At 42.9% G+C, this 21,276-nt stretch overlaps 1 protein-coding gene across 4 annotated transcripts in view; it reads right to left on the minus strand.

The window, feature by feature from the left end:
• syt8 (synaptotagmin VIII) overlaps positions 1 to 21,276 on the minus strand; it is a 99,396-nt gene that overhangs the window by 12,173 nt on the left and 65,947 nt on the right. For all 4 annotated transcript variants that reach the window (XM_068046225.1, XM_068046223.1, XM_068046224.1 and 1 more), the window contains 5 exons: positions 18,026 to 18,115; positions 16,540 to 16,707; positions 14,675 to 14,842; positions 4,769 to 4,886; positions 3,183 to 3,316 (listed from right to left, as the gene is read on the minus strand). In XM_068046225.1, coding sequence (XP_067902326.1) covers positions 3,183 to 3,316; positions 4,769 to 4,886; positions 14,675 to 14,842; positions 16,540 to 16,707; positions 18,026 to 18,115 — 678 coding nt within the window. The remainder of the gene's footprint in view (positions 1 to 3,182; positions 3,317 to 4,768; positions 4,887 to 14,674; positions 14,843 to 16,539; positions 16,708 to 18,025; positions 18,116 to 21,276) is intronic.

The following is a 21,276-nucleotide window of genomic DNA, read 5'->3' on the forward strand; positions in this document are numbered from 1 at the left end:
CTCGTCTTCTAGCTGAGAATCGCTCCACTCTGAGTCTTGTTTCAGGTCGATTTCACTGTGGACTTCATGTATTGACTTGCATTTACGTAGGTCTCTGGCTCTCTCCTTGCTGCTGTTGCCATGTTGCTGTGCCTATCTTCTATTTCTTTATGTACTACTGTGACTAATGGCTGCATCTTTGGAGCCGGATTTCTTGCATAGGCGGGCCCAATATCCTTTTGCACTGTACGCCATGCACAGATCTTGAAACGCAGGATAACTTTGCGGTGAGTGGGACAAATGACACTTACCACACAGCTTGCTTGCTTTTTGTGACCTGGTTACTATGTTGATATGTTGATATTGTGGGCTGCGCCTAGTGCTTGCAGATGCTGTTGTCCGGCTACAATGGCTTCGTATTTCCTGCCTTCTTCTAGCAGTGTATCAATGCTGTGACCTTTCTTTTTCCCCAAGAGATCTTTTTGAAATGCTTCAGTAGGTGCTGAGACAATCACCAGTTCCATTATTCACTCCGACAGCTCAGTTTCTGAAAAATCGCTGATGAATTGATCTATTGATTCCTGTGACTGTTGCCTGTAGGACATCAACTCCAGGCGATGAATTCTAAAGTTCACTCTTACCTGATGCCGATCTTCTAGCACTTTCCATATCTTTGCGGGATCTTTCTGGTCCCTTTCAGATAAGTCAGAGGTATTGATTCTGTATAACCCCTCATTTCCAACTGCTATCAGTATTTTCACAGCCTGCTTCTCTGGTTCTGTAACCACTTGTCTATGCAGCACAACTGTATTTTTTGTTTAAAAAGTTTAAACTCGGAGAGGATATCAATGGCCTTCCAGTTCATGCAGGGAAATTTGATATCCATCCTTCTGCTGTTCTTCTGCTTTCTGCTCTATATTTAACTTTATTCAGCACTTTGTGTGCCTTCAGCACTGTATTTATTATGACTTTTCTATTTGTGGCTTAAAACTTGTTTTCAAACTTTTCTATTGACTCTGCACTGTTCCCCCTTTAAGAAATTCTTTTCTTCAGGCTAGCTGCTTTGACGGAGTGTAACAGGTGCTTGACAGTGTTCTCAAATTTTTCTTGTTCAGCACTTTGTATCTTTACACAGCTATTCAATCGGCAGTTCAAGGGTTTTCCCCTTGGCTTTTTCTTTGCTTGAGTTTATCTTCTACATGCTTGAGTGGTTAAAGATTTTTTTCAGCTTGACTGCTTTAATGAAGACTCTGTTGTGTTCGGGGGTTTTTCATGCCTTTTTTTCCACTATCGGACTTTGAGATTTTTTCAATTTGTGCACTTTTCAGTATTTTCCCCTTCTTTTTTCTCTCGTTCAGAGGGAGCCTTTAGAAAATGAATTTTTTTGAAACACTTCAAAGCTTTTTTTGAACTGGGATTTCTTGATCGTTGGAACAATGACTCACCCAATTGCTTGCTTTTCAGCCATGCTTCCATTCTATAGAGCTTTTCTGAGCGTTCTAAGGAACTTGTTTTAAAGTTTCTTCACTTGTTTGCTGTTTTAACCATGGTCTTCAAGCTTATTTCTTGTTTTTTCACCACCTCTGCCACCAGTTTTTTTGTGTTATCTTAAGCAACACATGAGGTAGGTGGATTCCAGTTCTTTGAAGATCTCTGAAAGGTTCATTAACAGCTAAACTAGTACATACAATACAGAGCAAACTATATACGGAACCTTTGTCCAGGGTGTTGCTGTGCGGAGTGACTATGGCTTCTGGTCACATGACTACATCCTTGTACTTAGCTCATTAGCGCACTGAGTTCTTAAAGGGACATCACTCTTACAAGGTGGAAGGCCCATTGCCTCCCTGTTGCCCAGTGATCTTCTCGGGGGTGGGATAGGCCTATGGCGGCCTTCCTGCCCAGAGGCCAATTGAGGCCCTTAAGTGGCCTATTAACGGCCAATTAAGGGCCTCTTCCCGCTACCACTGGGAACTTCCCAGCAGCGGAGAGGGGTCTCCGCCATGTAGGGTGGATGCCTTGTAAAATGAGGCGCCCTCCCTGCAGGTTTGGGAGGGGTGTCCCTCCTTCGTAGGCAATTTGTGGCACACAGAGGACCCCCACCAGGAACCACTTTATTCCCCGGGACTCTGCCTCCCCCTGGACTGCATGACCACCCGCCCACTCCGTCTCGCTGAGGCCTTCCGGACTGGTCCCAGTGACACGCCTCACCTACCTCTGTTCCGGGGTTCCATTGCTAGGTCTGGGTCTGAGGCCTCTGCAGTACTGGCAGTGGCCATTGCACCTGGTGGCACTGCCAATATTGCTGAGCTGCCGGCCTTCTGATTGGCCAGCAGCTCTTGGAGGCTGGATCCCCAGCCCTTTAAAGTTTTTAAAGTGACTGGGGACCCCGCCTCCTAAAACATTGATTCAAAAAGACTGGAGGATCACTCAGTGGGGGTACAAAAAGGCAGAGGCAGGGCTCCCCCTGCCTTTTAGGCCTGGTGCTGGGAGTCCCACCGCTAGCACAAAAGCCAGCCCTAAGGGTCATACAGTAACACAGAAGGTTAGAGTACCAATGAGCAGATCACCAGTTTGCACACATTCCCAATCTTGACTGTATTGCTCTGGAGAAGGCAGCAGCTGCATAAAGGAGAGGAAGCTTACAACAAGAGGGGATTAGAAATCACCTGTCACTGCATTGCCATTGTACATCTACATGCAGTGAGCTGAAGACTGACATAGGTATGAACAAAGGAGCAGTAGATGCTAGTTGTCACAAGTATTGAAAGTGAACAGACTACAAATAGAAATAGGGAGAAAGCGTTGGAGTGCAAAGTCTGCCCCTCTTCCAAACAAGTGGTTAATTTGTTTGTATAAGTGAAGATAAGGAAGGCAAGTGTTATGAGTAAAATTGTTTCCACTTTGAGTGCCCAGTGTTTTAAGGCAGGGCTAAGTTAAGACACCATTCGAACAAAGTACTTAAATCCAAATTTCAGAAGGACACTGATGGAACATTTCCATTTCTACTTGGTGTCTCTTTGATTCAGAATATCAATTTAGCAACATAGTGCTATATTGTTGGACATTTTGTATAATGACCTCTTTGTCATTTTGTCGAGGCTACTCAAATTATTTTCAGGCAAGACTTTTATGGTCAACAGAGAGAATGTAACCTACTGCACCTCACTTTTTCTTTTAAATATTTAACATTTTCTCCTCACCTGTATTTCTTCAAAAGTTACATCGAAGCTAAAAGACTCATTGAAATAGGGATTCAAGGTGTTCTTTTTAACTGTTGTTGTCTTCTTCTTGAACTTTTTCTTATTGAGCATCAAACGAATCTTCACATAGGGGTCTATAAAAAAGATCAAGAATGTCTTCAAATACTGGTGAAAATCAAGTCCATCAGTCTCTTTGGTTTTGTATTCCGTCTGTCTGTAAAGAGTATATGGTAATATTTATTTTGAAACTTTGTATACACTAGCTTGAAATACAACCACAAACCCTTCATTTGAGGCATTGCCCTATGAGAGAGGTAGAGAGGTGTAGTGAATGGGGTTTACTCTGTTCCTTGACAGATAGAGGATATGCATTATTCACCAGGGAGTGATATGATGTGATCTGTGTTCAATTTTTCCACATCTGCAGTAATTTTGATTTTAGATGACGTAAAACGTGACATTAGCTCGGCCACCCATAAAATATATCTTCGGATTTTCTTTTCCTGCAACTTCAATAGAAACAAAAATTTGAAGAGGTGTTTAACAGCTGGTCAAGCTGATATCACTTGTTTTACACTATCACCTGAAGTCAAAATTATCATCACAGTGCAGGTAATGATGTGCATCTCTCACTGACACTGTGGTAAATATAGGAAACTTCAGTGCAATTGATCCTGGAGAATGACACAACAGGATAACAGAAAGCCTAGGGCATATTATATACTGAATTATACCACTAGGAAATAGTATTTACAAAATAACAGCATGTTGTGACTATGTTATAGGCAGAATAACAGACTGCTGGAAATGTGTTAGAGAGGGAAGCAGATAACTGGGAATATGTTGCAGATAATCTATGAATATATTACAGACAAGAGAACAAAGGTCAGGGCATGTGTTGCAGATAATAGCAATTAGTTGTGAATGTGTTACAGACAGGATAGCATCTGTCTGGGAATATGTTGCAGTAAAAGATAATAAATATCCCCTCCTCATCCCTTCTCCTCTCCTCTCTTTCTCTTTCCTACCCCTCCTCTCCCTCTTTCTCTTGCTTGCTGGCCCTCTCTCTGCCCTCTCACTGCTCCTCCTCCTCTTTCTCTCCCCCCTTTCTCCTCCACTCCTTCATTCTCCCTCCCCTGCCCCCTCTCTGCACTCCCCTTTCTCGCCCTCCTCTCCCTCTCCTCCCCTTCTCCCCTGGCCTGTGTCTTCTACCCCTCCTTTCCTCCTCTCTTCCCTGCCCTCTCTCTGCACTTCCCCTCTTCTCCCTTACTCTCTTCCTACTTCACCCCTCTCTACAAGAGTTTCTGATGAGCCAGACATCGACAGGCTGCCAACTCACTATCATCCATTTTAAGCCACCACCCAAGATCAATTTCACCCCCAGTGAAAAGACTGATGCTTGAAAAGATTTCAACAGGTAGGTACTTACAATCACTACTAAGTCCCAGAGCAAATTCTTGAAGAATCAAAATAGTACAGGAGAAACAAGAAACATGCATGTTGGCAGATTGTTGTGATCTGATTTTGTGAAAGACGTAATTGCAGCCAAATGTGCAGCCACAAGTGTTTCCGGTAGGAACTCTTACCGGATAAACCATCTTTATCCATTATCCTCAGGTTCTTGGCTTCTAAAATTACAACTGTCAGCTTGTTTGAAGTGGGGACATAACGGAGGGAGAAGCAGATATCACCAAGTCTCACTTGCTAATAAAGAAACCAAACAAAATAGAGCAATCAATATTCAGACAATAGCATAGAAGGAAAACAAAACACTAAGAGCTTAGCAACTAAAACACTCCTGCTGGCCCAAAGTTTATTTTGGTAATTTTTGTTTGACAAAATTGTAGGTGTGAAATTTTACAATGTTTGGCTGTGTAACTTTTCCTCAAAGATGTCATCATTCTTTAGGAAAAAATAAATCTGATCCAATGAAGGATTTCAAACTGAAATGTAAATTTGTCATTTCTCTTTTCAAATGCTACCAATCGCCTGCTGTGCATTTGTAGAATTACCTGTTTTGTTTCAGATTTTCAACAATCCCAGTTTCCCTTTTTTTATTTATTGCTGTGTTGGTTTTGGGATGTGGAATATCACTCCACAGCACTTATATACTTAAGACCCTGACATTCAAAAGACAGCTCAATGCTCTCCTGGAATATCAGAGGGATACATCTGGATGGGATTCATGGCCTTTTCTAGTCCCTTAGCCTTTCTTATGTTCTAATGCAATTATTCCCAGGTAATTTTGGGAAGCTATTCTCATTGATCATGCGTAAGGTTTTGAATTTCCAGCTATCTAAATCAGAATTCTGAATGAATGTAACAGTTTGTTGCTAACAATATTCCTCACAGTAAACATAATGTTCTCTGGTTGCTCAGAATCTCTGGTGTAACAGGCATTACTCTCCACACTGAAGAAAGCTACTTGTGCAGAATATGAATTCTTTGAGAACACACTGAATCCCAAAGACACTATGATAGCAGGACTGACTGAGATGCTGATGATGTCGAACAGACTGATTGTCGTGATCTCAATATGTCAAACCTAAGGGAGAAACTCTGAACTGTTAGAGTAGATGAAAGGGAAGCATTGGTTTTCTTTTTTGCTCTATTAATGTATTTCCTCTCCTCTTTGTTTCTCTCTACTCCCTCAAAGCTTGGAATGGTTCCACAATAGCCAGCTACACGCTAAAAGCTTGTCCAAGTGGAAACTCCTCACATGTGAGCCTGAACTATTGGCTATTCAATCATGGGAGCCATTACAGCCAAACCAATTCCTTTCCACCCATCTATACATATACACAAAAACACACAAGGACAAAATTTGCAGGAAGGATCATTGAATAGTGGCCAGCAGTGATTGATATTTGTCCCTCCCCTTCACATAGGTGTGCTAAGGCCAATCGTAGTTTCCCTGTTGCCACCCCACCCGAGGTCAGTTGTCTTAATTCATAACATAGCATGTATCTGCATGCCATGTTAACTGTTTACAAAAATTCAGAAGTCTCAGCGAAGGAATTAATGATCCATCCTGGGATCCAAAGGAAATTGTAGAGGTCCTAGAAATTATAGGAGAAATTTAACTCCAAAAATGGGCGAGTTTGGATCAGATGGGAGGTTAAAGTCTTAAAAATCTGAATCCCGACCCCAACCTGCCCCCAATCCACCCACTTCTGGTTTTAATGCAGATGGCATGGAGGGCAGGCGACCAAGCTGTTACCAGAAGATGGGTTGGCAATTTAAATATTATAATGAGCTGCGTGCTTCATACTTATCCACTATTTCAAATTTACCTCTGGCTGGTGGGTTTCCCAGGTTTTGGGAATCATGGCGGCTAAAGGAAGGAAAGGACTGCTGGATCCACGAGGTAAGTGCTTTCCCACTTAGCTGCTGGATCCAGCGTGCCTGCCTTGCCAACCCTTTCGATTGGACACCCCATCGACCCTTCCAATCTCCCCTCGTCCTACCCTACAAAGCCTCCGATCTCCACCTAAGGCCTCCAATCTCACCCCCAAGGCCTGCGAGCTCCCCACCTACCAGCCTCTGATCCCTCAGGCCTCTGATCGCTGACCACCCCCTACTCCTAGGAATTGACCCCCCCTCACCCTCCCTGCAATCGGATACCCGCATCCACACCCCTGGGTCAGGCTCAGATCTACCTAGCCCTGTGGCTTCTTCTCCAGCATTGTACCCCCACAACTGAAAGCCAAGTCTATCAATCAAGCGGGGAACCTGTCAGTGTTGTCACATGAATGATGGGAATTAAGCCAGCTTCTGGCTCTCCAGGGTGCTTTTAATCCCCATAACTCCCACTCCTGGTGGGTCTAAAAGTTAAATTCCCCCTTTATTTCGGGGCTTGATTGAGTGTAAACATGTGTTGGAGGACTGGAGAGTGACTCATGTAATACTCATTTTCAAAAGGAAGGCAGATTTAATCTGGGAAATGACAAGACTGTCAGCTTAAATTCTGTGGTAGACAAAATGTTAGAGCTTTTGAAAATGAAATTACTGTATTTCTAGATAAAGAGATAATAGATAGAAGCAGCCTGCATGGATTGTGAAAGGGACAATCACGTTTGACAAATGTCAGAATTGTTTTTTTTAAATGGAGGTGCAGGCCTAGTAGATGCTGGAAGAGAATTGCAGTGGATTTAGTGTACATACACATTAGGAAACCATAAGGTATCACATGTGACATTACTGGAGAAGACCAACAGGTATAGAATTAGGAGAAATAGCAAACTGTATGAAAGATTGGTTAAAAAGGAGAAAACAAAGAGTGAGAGTTAAGGGCAGATTTCAGAATGCTTATAAATGGGTAGTAGTTCAATTCTTGAGCCACTTTTTGTCACTGTCCATATAAATGATCTGGATTTTTTTTTAATTTGCATTTATGTAGCACTTTTCACAAACTCAGGGCATCCTAAAGTGCTTTGAAGTATAGTCACTTCTGTAATGTGGGAAATGCAGCAGCCAATTTGTGCACAGTAAGGCCCCACAAACAGCTAAGTGATAATCACCAGAGAATCCTTTTAGTGGTGTTAATTGAGAAACAGGACACCTGGGAGACCTTCTGTGCTCTTCTTCAAAATAGTGTCATGAAATCTCCTACATCCACCTGAAGACCAACGGGCCTCAGTTTAACAATGTATGCATGCTAGCGTAGTCACGTCACGTATTTTTTAATAGTTTTAACTGAATTAGAGTTTTAAGGTTAATAAACTTAGACCTTTCTAGTTTAAATCTGAGAAAACCTGTCTGGTTGATTTCTTTGCAATTACAATTAGAGAGCAGTAAGCAAGGACTCACTGAGGGGAAGCTAAAAACACTGTGTTTTAAAAGTTAAGCCCTGTTACGGCCAAATCAGGAAAAGGCTGAAAGGGGAGCCTGAGACCCTCCCTCACCTGGTCGTAACACTTTTGAAGACCAAAGGAAGCTGCTGCAAAGAATTATGAATCAGATGGGGAGTGGATTAAAACATGATGATAGAATTCAATGCCAATAGGTGAGAGATAATCCATTTTTTAAAAAAAGAAGTAATTATATACTGAATAGAAATAGGCCTAGTGCTGTGGAAAAGCAGAGGAATTTGGAATATAGGTTCACAGTCACTCAGGTTTATATGGCTGTAAAAACAAGTTAATAAAAGTTTTACCTCGAGAGGTATGGGGGAATGGGGGGGGGGGGGGGGGGAATAACTTGAACAGCACCTGATCACGGATACAGGGATCACAATGTGCAATTTATCCACAGTTGTTCCTTCCGATGTAGGCGGCACACCAACTTCATACTGCCTGCTAAATTCCATGGTAGCTGCATGCAGCCAGTGCTAAACATGTTGTTGAGTAACTGCACAACTCAGCTGGGGTCCATGTTTATGCAAGGTTAGCACTACTTAAAGCTAGTCTGCACTACTTAAAGCTAGCCTGCACCTCCTAAATGGGAGGTGCATTCTGCCTGCAGCAGGTGCTGGAAATGTTTGTGGACACAAGACTCTGAGTAGTAAGATGAGTCAATTATGGCATAACAGGGAATAGCACATGTTCCAAGGTTCTCTGACACAGCACTGGATGCCTTGGTAGAGGAGCTGGAGAGGAGGAGAAATGTGATCTAGCCATAGGGGCCAGGAGACACTCCAGACAAACTTTGTGAAGGCAGGAGGATCAGATAGTCATAGTGGTCAATACCAGGAGTCTAGCCCAAGGACCTGCATGCAGTACCGCAAAAAGACCACAAATGGTCAAGGTCAATGAATGTATCTTTAAATGCCCATGTGGGACATGTGTGAATATGTTGTCAGGAGTCACCTTCAAGTTCCCAACTCCGTATCCCATCAATTGCTTCACTGGCCTCACACTGCACAATACACCACACCTCCATCACTCACCTACCAACAATATCTATCAATCCCAACACATGCCTAACATTCATAGCTTCACTTCCCCCTCGCACACTTAGCACTGCTGCAAGCCTCAAACCTATGTCTCACAGCTTGCACACACTGCCAGCTATTCAAACATGACAGCCACATCACTCAAACAGATCACACCACACTCACTGACACAATTCCCTCTCTCTTGCATGAAAAGTTGGCACAAACTGGAGGCAGCAGGAGCTAACCAGCAGGGGACAAACGCAGTTGCATGTCCTTACCTCAATGGAGGAGACAGCGACTGCCATCTTTGCAGCAGCCATGACTGAGGCCGTGACCAGTAGCAGGACTAAAGCCCTCAAAGGTGACAGTATCCTCCATGCCTAATCCTCCTTCTCACATCCCACTTCCCCCTCATCCCACAATCTCTTCTGATTTACAAGCTGCAGATAGTCTAAGTAGGCAACTCTTGCTTCTCTCACACCTTCCCCCACCACAACCCTACCTTTCTCCTTTCAGATGCAAGCTGGTCAGGCAGTGGTGGAAGAACAGGGAGCTAGTGATGTAGAAGACAAGGCCATACATGAGTTCTGTGTCAGAGAACTCAGGTGAGCACGTCAATGGAGCGGGCTACAGAAAAATTCTGATTTGTGTGCACAATGAAATGCTTGCAGGCCTACCAGAAAAGCTTTGTGTAATGTGAAAGATCATGGAGGAGCCCGGCACTAACTTGGCACAGTGCTGTGCACAGAACTTGGAGCCCATCCTTTCCAGTGTGAAAGTGGTGGCCAACTCCATTAATGCGCTTGCAGCTCAAAACACAATGTAGTGCCTGATAGCCAATGCCTCAGCTTCCATTGCAGCACAAGCAGAAGCCACCCAATGACTGGGTGCTGTAGTGGAAGCTCAGACTTCTGTAAAGCAAGCTCAGCTTGCTGCCATGAAAGGTCAGACAGTTCTCAAGCAAGCTCAGTTTACTGCTTCACAAGCTTAGACTGCTTCACAAGTGCTAGAAGGAGGTCACAGCAGTCCAGCAATCGGTCCTCCAACAGATTACTAGGATTGCTGAGCCACTGTCTCAGGGGAGTGGCAGTGGCTCCGTGGAGCACAAATCTGCTGTCATCTCTCAGGATGACAGCATTCATCCTCCCACCACTGTCACTCCGCCAGTACCTATATTGTTGTCTAGCAGCTAGGCAGCCCAGACTGCTGCCAACCATGCCCATGCCAAGGTGGTGCAGTTTCAAGTCAATCTTTGTCAGCCCAGAGCTGGTTCCCCCATTGAAAGTCAGCAGCCTTCGAACAACTGAGCTGCAGCCACTGATGTATCTAGTATAAGAGCACTAGAACAGGTGAATGTGCATGGCAAATAGGCACTAAGGCAATGCACAAAGGTGATTAGTTGACATTTTAACACAATATGGCATTGTTTGATTTATAAATTTGGGTTAGAATGTTTATTTTTGAATTGTAGACAAACAGATGTTATGATGGTCAGTAACAGAGGAAAGATAAGGTGTGGGACTGTTGGTGAATAGGTCATTGGAGTTGTGCTTACTAGTATTGCAGTCAGGTGAGGCAATCACGGACAGAAAAGGGCTGTTGGTTTTCTCTTTCCTTGCTCTTTCTCCTCCTCTTCCTCTTCCTGCTTGCCATATAGCTGGTGGCCAAGGCCTTATGATGGCAAAGCTTTACAGCATGCAGCAAACTGCCATGAATCTTGACATCCGCACTGCTGATTACTGCAGGGCTCCTCCAGAGCAGTCCAGGCAGAGGAAGCATTGTTTCAGTACGTCAATGATCTGCTCTATCACATTATCACATTTCATGTGGCAGCATGGCTTTTGTTGCATTCATGCTGCCCAGGGCACATGGGCTGCACACCAGAATCATGAGCCATGTCATCAAAGGATAACCCTTATCGCTCAGTAGCCACCCTTTAGTTTGTTGTGGCTCTTCAAATACAGATGGCACAGCGGACTGCTGCAAAATAAAGGTGGCCTGACTGCTCCCAGGAAACCGAGCATTGACCTGCGAGACACATTGCATATAGTCGTACACCAGCTAGATATTGAAGGAGTGGAATCCCTTTTGGTTGCAGTACAGTCATTGTGTGTGCTCTTGCATCCTCACCAAAATGGCATCTGGCATAGCAAGCACCAGAAGTGTGGGTGCGTGCCATAGACGCTCTTTGGAGCCAAAATGGCACCAGTAGTGCTGAAACACTGGGTGCCAAGGAGTCAAGTTTTGCAGCCATAGAATTTAAAAGTCAATGATGAGCCTATCTAAAACCTTAATAAGACTTCCGTTAGAGTCATGTGTGCAATACTGAGCTCCAAATTATAGAAGGGAGATTGAGGCTTTATAGTGGGTACATTGCAGATTCACTAAGGCGTGTTGCCTGGTATGTGGAAATAAAAATATAAAGGAAGAGTTGAAAAACGTGGGTCTTTCTTCATTAGAATAATGCATATTACAGGACGATACAACAGAAGTGTTTAAAATTATGAACAGATGGGACAGGATTGTTAGAAGCAGATTGCTTCCTGTTCTGAAGGGGTCAAGAAGGAGGGGCCATATATATAAAATAGTATGCAATAATTTCAAACAAAGAGCACGAGAAACATCTTTACAGATAGTTGTGAGACTGTGGAATTCACTTCCAGGATTAACAGCTGAGGTAGAAGCTATGACAACATTTAACATTAGATAGATCGAGGAAGGAAAAGGGTTTGAAGGTTTATGTAAAAAGGGTGGCTAAATGTTATTAGAACAATTTGGTCATATGAAGAGTAAGCGAGGCACAAACTGATTGAGCCAAATGACCTTTTTCCATGGTGTACATTCTATGTAATTCTATGAGTGTACACTTCACTCCTCAGTGTAATTTATGCACTAAAAATTCAAATGGAACAATGTAAATAACACTGCAAAATGAATTTACTGCTAAACTAATTGAATTATCAAACAATCAGAATTAAATTACAAGGATTTGAATAAATTACAGTATTAAAGTTCCAACCTACATAAATTAACAACTGGAGTGTATCCTGACAACTGGAAAATAGTTCATGGCTTGCCTATTAAAGAACTAATCTAAGCTACCCAGAAGCTGGGATACACTCCCAAAGACAATGGTTATTCTGCTATATCATTTTTCTTTCTTTCAATGTTCTCCCCCTTTTTCCTTCTTGGCCTAAAGTTGCTGACTCTTCCTAGGTATGATTCTAAAGATGGCACCTCACTCAAGTAGCCATAGTATAAGTGGGAAATGGACAGAGAGCACTGATAGGCTCTTTGACCATGGAGGAATTGACAGCCAAGCCCAATCCTGTCATCACCTTATAACACACCTGGCCTCAAAGCTTTCCTCACCTCTTTAGAAAGTGTTTGTTCCCCACCTGAAACTTCAGCCAAATATTCACGTATTGGAGGAATACTGGCACTTGTGGCATGGTACTAAATATGAATCAGTGCTTCAGAAGAGAAGATTTAGGACATCTGCTCATCGGCTGCCAACATCAGACAGTTTATTGGTACCCAAGCACAATCTAATGTATTTTGCCTACTTGTTTCTCTCCGCTCCTGAAAGAACTCATTAATGTTTCAGTGTGGCTACACAAGTGATGGTTGTCCTCCAACATTCACTATTTTTCACATTAAAGCTAGGCAGACAGTTTTGGCAATTAGTTCTGGGTACTGCCTGTGCGGAGTTTGCAAGTTCTCCCTGTGACCGCGTGGGTTTTCGCCGGGTGCTCCAGTTTCCTCCCACAGCCAAAGACTTGCAGGTGATAGATAAATTGGCCATTGTAAATTGCCCCTAGTGTAGGTAGGTGGTAGGGAATATGAGATTACTGTAGGGTTAGTATAAATGGGTGGTTGTTGGTTGGCACAGACTCGGTGGGCCGAAGGGCCTGTTTCAGTGCTGTATCTCTAAATAAATAAAAAATAAAGTTGCCTTAGGAGGACACTGTGGCAGAGCCTGATCCTGTACTGCTCTGACATCTCTTTCTAGCCCTAAAACCTTCTTAGATTTGCACCCAATAAAGCACACTGCTTTCAATTCTGCTTCCTAAAAAGAGATAAATATGAAAAATATGTAATATGCTCCTTATAATAAAGCAATTTTTGTACAAATTTCAAAAATAGTCTTATAGAAAGCATATATTGTAGCAACAATGAAAGAAATGCAGTTTTCACAACCACAGTTTTATTTTGATAGGGGCTGCATTTTGTAAGCTCACCGCCATTCTCGGCAACAAGCTTAAAAGAAGGCACAATGCACGCGTGACTTGTGTGCCACTGAGCCCCCGCGATATTTTGCCCCCTTGGGTTCGGAATGGCCACCCCGATGACGTAAAGGGGGTGGTCGCTCCATCCCCGGTAACGGCATCCGGCACCACCGCGCAGGCACTGGCGCCATTTTGAAATCACTTCAAGCCCTTAGGAAAAAAATTAATTTTTAAAGTAGCATGACTGTAGAATTTCTTTAAAAAAAATTTAAACCTGGAGCCCCTTTCCCAACGCCCCTTCCCCCCCCCCCACCGCCCCCCCCCCCCCCCCCACCACCCCCACCACCCAATTTTATTTTATTGGCTTATATCATGAACATTAACTTTATTCCCACTCCGAGCAATCCCCCCTCCCCAACCTCGTCAACTTTGCCCTTCAACCCCTTCCCACCATCCCCACAGCCAATAAAAAATGTTTTCCTCGCTCCCCCACCCTGATAATTTCACTCCTCCCCCCTCCCCTCAAGTGTCTCGCCTAGGAACTCCGAACAAAGTTCCGAAGGCACGGGAGTTGCAGCTGGCGGCTATAATATCGGTGTGGTTCGGCTGCCGGAACAAGGTAGATTAATTTGAAAGATTTTACCTTAATTATAATATTAAAATGAATGCACCAAAGCCTCGTCATCGGTAAAATGCGGCGAGGCCTTCTTGGTGTCGGGGGTCGTGCCCGGAAGAATTTTCCAGGCCCCCCAGCCATGATCCCCAACTCTGGATGCTTCATAAAATTCAGCCCATAGTTTGATGATGCTTAAACCTACGAGTCACTGAATCATAGCACTATGAGACCCAATCTACAGGTTGAGCAGGTCTGTCTAACAATAGGGTCCAACAGGCTATGACTTGAAATGAAATGTTTTGTTATTCTTTAAAAACAAAACACTTATTTCTTACTTTTTAATTACCTTTATTATTTTTTACCTCCTTAGTTCTAGTGCTCATCACTTAGTCCAATAAGCAGTGTCTCTTGATATTCTGGAACCAGTTTTTTATGGGTTACTCTTGAATGGCCTTCTCTCCACTGCACTGACCTCTTAATATTCTAGACCATTTATAAGTGTAATTACCAATTGATTTCTCAATTTAATTCCCCTGAATTTTGGCGGTTAGTTGGCTTTGAACAGGGGCCTGTCTGTGAGTGGTATTCAAATAGTATCATTCTATAAAAAGTGACACCTTATTTGTTCAGTTGCATCGTGATCAATAATGTTGAAGGGAAAAATTATTTCTGGTAAAAGGGACAAGGACTTCCATAACCTTCTGTTTTATTTTAGATTTGTAGTATTTGTAGTTCTTGTTTTAAATGTTATTCTTCAATGATAAAATCTTACCTCATCCTTTATCGCACAGGTTAGATCCCGCCATTCTTCAACCACATGGTTCAGGTTAACGGTGTTGAGTGGAATTCTCACTTCACCAATTATGTCATGCTTGAAAAATCTGTTGAAGTCATATACCTGCATCACCACAGTCTTTTCAGCTATATCAGCCTGGCTAGCCTATAAGGTAAGAAAAAGCAGCTCTTGAGCAAATTATAATAACTGCCAGAACTAAATCAGACCAGCCAATGGGAATTTTCAATGCAATTAGTCATATCCAATCCTATTTTCATTTTCTTGTTCTCATACATGCTCAGCTTGTGACTGTCTGGCTGGAGCTCACTCCAAGTAAGACAGTAGTCAGGTTGTTTGGCAGCTCATCCATGGAAATCTGGGCAGGGATCAGAAGTCAAGTGTTGGCCTTCCTACCCTCCTGAGCAGCAAAGAAGCACAAGGTCTGGGATAGTCTGAAAGCTGCTAAGAAAGTCAGACTTGCAGAGGGAAAGTTCTCCTTAACCTTAACATTGATAAGTTCCAAATTAAGTTATCCTTAATTTGCTAACAAAGGCAGTAAATGGAGTGTGTGTAAATCACCAAAATATGGGCTAGATCAGTATTCCACCCCATTTGAATTGGACCTTTAAGTTATTTGTGGAGGCAGTGGATGGATGGATTCTCCACTCATTCCCCTACATTAAGGGGATATGTAATGGGGAATTTCTGGGGTTCCCTAGGAAATTCCACCTTTTGCATCCTTGAAAGGCCTCCGCAAAACTCAAGGCAGTTAAGACCTACCATAAGTCACTAGGGTAAGATAATCCATCACAGATAAATTTGGGAGTGGCTCTAAAGGGAAATCTTTAGCTCTACTGGGCCTACACAGAACTCTGCTCCACCTCAGAAGCCATACTGGCTCGGACTGGGCAACTGTTGCTAATGCAGCCTTCAAACACTGGTAGCTATCTCCAGCTATTCAAATGACCCCATCCCCAAAAGATCTGATGGCAGTAGATTGGTGGAGCAAAAGTCCAGGAATTTATAGATGTGTATTTCTTTGCCTGATCAATTACCAGATTCATTAATATGACCTGTTTTCCCACAGACAGCTTGAATCCATTCTCACCTGTCGACCCCTTGAGAAACGTTCAGACAAATCATCCACCTATTCCCTATAAATGTAATAAAACAGATGCATAATACCAAATCTGGTAATTTTTATTGGGATTACTTTTCTAAGAAAAGCATGTCCAAGCTAGACATTTGAAGAGAAACACCATGTGATCAATTCTCAAGTTACTGCCCTGGTGTATAAGTGTCATTGCAAATCGACCATCCATTTAAATGGTGCCTGATTTTCATTTCCTCTTCACAAAGGGGCTGCCAACCTTTCCATTCCCTCACCCTGCCACTTCTGATTTTTACCTTCTTCACGGAATCTCTCCATGCTAGAAAAGTTGAAATTGAAAATACACCAAAAAAAAAAATCACTGGTGCATAACAGTGTCTTACCACCTTCTGCCACTACTGTCACAACAGAAATGTATTCATCTGTCTAAAGTCTTGCCTGTGTATATTGCAACAGCAAGATAGCATTATCTACTACCATGGCATGTTGGTGTGAATAGAAGATGAGTTTTAATACTCCCTGATTGGAAGACAAGCTTTTCTCTGGAGGAGGAATATTTACAGATTTGCCTTTTTTGCAAAATGTTTCCTTGCGTAAATAGCTTAATTACAGTTCCTATAAGTAGACCAAATTTCTTGTCAACCAAATCCCGTGTCTTTATTCCTGATTTCACAAGGATTTTATTCAACTTCCTAGCCCAGTCCAATGGAAAATATGGAGATCCACCAATCTTTGAAATGTTTCAATTTACCTTGAAAGTGAAGCGTTCTTTAAAGTTTGGATTTAGTGTTTGTCTGTAGACCTTAGTTTCAAATTTCTGTGTCTTTTCTGGGAGAAGATACACAGTGACATAAGGATCAGACATTCCTCCAAGATCCATGGCCATTAAGTCCATTGCCTGTATAACTCCAACTGTAATCTACAAGGGATCATAAGCACAGTGAATGTAAATTAGTGATTTTTTGGATGACAATTTGTTGGGGTCATTCATAACATTATTGTAATGTTTCACATCTATGTCATAAGCACAAATGAGGGGGAACCAAGGGGAATTTGGACAGATGACCTCATCCTGCCAATCCGCCCAGAAGGAAGAAGGCACAAGAAGCACACTCCCCCCACGTTCAATAGACAGCAAAAAAAAATGCTGACAGACCCAGCACTATGGGCTGCACCCAAAATTGGAAGTATCTTTGGCTCAGCATATCCTCAAACTTACCAAGAGCAATTTCATGAGAGATCTGCTGGAATTATTACAGGTTAATTTTCTACAAATGCCATTTTTTCTCTAATTTTTTTCTCCTCCTGCCCTGAAGTGCTTCAGATCTTCGACCGAGTGGTAATTCTGCATGTGTGAACCATGAATGTGAGTGTTTAGTAGAAAAATTGACTATGGAAAGCATCACTGCTGAACAAGATCTTGGGCTGGATTTTCAGCCCTGCCGGCAGCAGGCACCAGGTTAGATGGATGCAAAAAAGAGTGACGCCGGCCAGCATGCTTGTTCCCAGGCTCCATCCCGCCCCTATTTTCCTGGGGGTAGGATGGGGGGGTACAGCAGGGCTAGCCACCCACATGCAACAATCAAGCTCATTAAGGGCCTATTAAGGCTGGTTAATGGAGGTTGACTAGGATTTTCCAGTCTGCCTCTAAGTTGCCAGAGGCAGCGGGGGCCGGTGTATCTGCCTGGTGCCAGCCTCCAGGCAGCAGAGCTGGTGGGGGGTGAGGGTGAGGGGTGGGTGCCAGTGCTCCAAGCAGGCTTAGAGGGCCTCCCTGCCTTATTTTAACTTTTAAAAATTTGGAGAGAGGGCAAATCCATTTTGAAGTGCCCTCTCCCTCACTTAGTTGGCATGGCATCCAGCTGCTGCTTTCAAGTTGGACGGCCTCCGACTGGCGCTTCAGCTTTGAGAGGCCCCCCCCCCCCCCCCCACCTTTTCTGCCATCCTTAATTGGTCTGCGAACCCGCCCTCTGGCCAGAATTGGCTGCTCTAAAGAAAATCACATTGAGTGACAGTATCCCACACAGTGCAGGCTTCTGACCCCCATTTGAGCCCCACAGTAGGGTTCAGAAGCCTGCAGGGAAATCCAGCCTCTTGTCTCTTACTGAATTCTACATAATGTCCTTTCAAGTAGGGGGTCACCGGATAATAATCCTCATCTCAAACTTGAAAGAATATTTATAGATGCACACCTACTGATGTAGATGAAATTAACTAATGAGATGAAACTTTATATTTACCTGTTCATTCTTAAAATCATAATCTAAGGAATATTGTAATTTTCCACGGTTCTTCTCAGTTCCACCCAAATCATCCATATCTGGCTGCACCTGTAAAATACAATACAAAAAGCTGATCAGCACAGAGAAAATTTAGATCCGTCTCTCTGAACCAGATGTGGATGGCCCATAGACAGCAACCTCTGGTGTCCACACATGCGCAGTAAAATGCAGAAATCCAGAAGTTGCTGCTCCTTCATAGGGTGCGCTGTTGAAATCCCTCCAGAATGCAATCTTTAGAAGTCACTGAACTGATGAGAACTTCCTCCTTTATATACATCATTGTTAAAGACCCCTGAAAATGTTTCACCTTGTTTATGAGGTGTAACTTGGATTTTAACAGCAGATTAAGTCATAAGTATTGCTGAGCAAACTCTCTGGCCCTGGAAAATTAATTTTATATTTGTATAGAGTCAATTTTTTCTATTATGATAAAAAGATTTTTAATATAATAATTTTTTTCAAGTTTATGATATTTCAGCTTCCAATGTATATCCAAATCTTTATTTCACTATTTGTAAAATTTTAAAAAGTGAAGGATAATGGGCTGAGATTTAATCAGATTAATATAAAAAATTCCGTGCCACTATTTTGAAGAAGAGTAGCGGAGTTATCCCTGGTGTTCTGGCCAATATTTGTCCTTCAACCAACATCATAAAAACAAATTGTTTGGTTATTATCACATTGCTGCTTGTGGCAGCTTTCTTTGTGCAAATTGGCCACTGCAATTCCTACAGTACATCCAACTACACTTCAAAAAAAACTCAATTTTATGCAGAATTGGTAAGTTTCTAACTGAATTTTAATGAAATTATTGGGCACTGTGAATCAAATCCAACTGGATACAATTCAGATTAATGAACATAGGTGAGTTTTCAAGTGAAAATTTCAACACAGCAATGTCACATTAAAATCAAAAATGGTTAATAAGTCAGGGGGTGATACATATAATGAATATTGCTGGATGTTTGCAGAGAATATTTTGTTTTGCACAGGATTAGAACTTTATAATAATCCAGTGTTTCTGCAGTAAGGAACCAGTGCTTTATATCCAAAGCGTTACTATTCTTCTATGGAAATGGGAGCACTCTCTTGAACAATACAGGTAACTACACCATAAGACACTACCATTGCTGCATTCATGTAGACATAGGAACATTGCATAGTGTTGGATGTAGTAATGAACACAATTCATTAATACTACAGTGTTTCCATATTGCACAAGGTAGTACACTAAAAAAAACACTATTGCACTATACGCATCTCCCTGCAGAGTGTCCATTCACTTGTGAACAAGGCCCTTGCCATCCATGAAATTGTGGATGATTACATTGACATCATGGCCTTAACAGAAACCTGGCTGAGGGGTGATGTTGCCTTGCCCCTTAATGAAGCTTCAATGCCTGGCTGCATCTTCCATCACTTGCTACCGCTAAGACTGTCGGGGTGGCAGTGTGGCGCTTATCACCAGATCACACGTTGGCCTGACCCCCTACTCCTCTGGCACATTCTGCTTCTTTAAGCATCTCAACTTGTTGCACTCCTTTCAGATCTCTTTCAAAATTATCATTCCCTACCACCCTTCCAAGTATGATAAAAATGTTCTCAACGAGCTATTTTCACTGCTTTCCTCCCTCAGCCTCTGCACCAAATGATTTCTCATCCTTAGTGTTTTCAACCTCCAACTCAACTCATCATGTTCTCTCTCCTCTGAGTTCACTGCCCCTTTGTCCTCCCTAAATCTCTCCCGCCCATGTAAACCTCCCAACTCATATTCACAGTCACCCCCTTGACCTTGCCATCTCATGTGGTCTTGCTAATCCCATCGTATCAATCACAGATAAGGCCATCTCTGATCACTTCTATGTATCACTCACCACCCACATCCCCCTTCCATGCCCCACCCTACCTCCTTCAGTATCTGTCCCTGGAAAAAAACGATCCCCCAATTCCCTTAAAACTGCACTTTCAAAATCCTCACTGTCTAGCCCCTGGCCCTCCGTTCGCCAAATATTTCTGCAGCTACTGTTTTGCTCAACCTCGCATCCTCTCCTCCATCTTTGATGCCCTAGTCCCCAGTAAAAACATTACTCTCTCTCACCCTGGCCGTTCCCCTGGTATGGCCTTCATCTCTGCTCCCTTAAGTCCAAGGGATGCAGACTTGAAAGGATATGGCGGACAACTGGTTTAGCCATCCACTGCCAGATCTGGCTGGACCACACAAAACACTCTGAATGCTAAAACTGCTCACTATTCCAGGATTATCCTGGAATGCAAAGATAACTCCAGCTTCTTTTCTCTACTGAAATTCATCTTCTTAAACTCCTCTCCCCTGTCCCCTCCACACTCACCTTCCACAATAAATGTGAGGGGCTCATGGACATCTTTGTCAATAAGATCGAGACCATCTGATCAGCTGATTCTGCCGCATCCCACCATTCCATTAACCCACCTGGCCAAACTTCCTTTAATGCTCCTCCCTGCCCTAGCCCTGAACTCGCATCTTTCGTTAGTTTCTCTCCTATCTTCTATCATTCCCTTTCTGATCTCATTTTGTCCATGAGACCCACTTCCTGCTCCCTCTATCCTATTCCCACTAAACTGTTGATCACCCGACTTCCCTTCCTGGTCCCCATGTTAGCTGATATTGTTAACAATGTTCTCCCTCTTCAGGTGCTGTCCTTCTTTGCTTTAAATCTGCCATTATCACCCCTCCTCAAAAAACTAAATCCCGTTCCCCTATCGCCCCTGTGCTCACTGACCTACAATGGCTCCCAGTCAAGTAATGTCTTGATTTCAAAATTCTCATCCTTGTTTTCTCTCCTATCTCTGTAATCTCCTCCAACCCCACAACCTTCTGAGATATCTGTGCTTCTCTAATAGTCACCTCTTGAGCATTCCCGATTTTAATCGCTCCACCATTTGTGGCCATGCCTAGGCCCTAAGCTCTGAAATGGCCTCCCGACACCTCTCCACCTCTCTAGCTCGCTTTTATCCTTTAAGATACTCCTTAAAACCTAGCTCTTTAACCAAGCTTTTGGTCATCTGACCTAATATTGTGTTAAGTGGCTTGGTGTCATATTTCATTTTATAATGCTCTTGTGAAACACATTGGGATGTTTTATTACATTAAAGGTGCTATATCAATATAAGTTGTTGTTGTTATTGTTACTGTATTCCCATAACAGGAAGTGCTGCCTCCTGTTGTAGGT

The sequence above is a fragment of the Heterodontus francisci genome, chromosome 14 (genome assembly GCF_036365525.1).
Source record: "Heterodontus francisci isolate sHetFra1 chromosome 14, sHetFra1.hap1, whole genome shotgun sequence".
NCBI lineage: Eukaryota > Metazoa > Chordata > Chondrichthyes > Heterodontiformes > Heterodontidae > Heterodontus > Heterodontus francisci.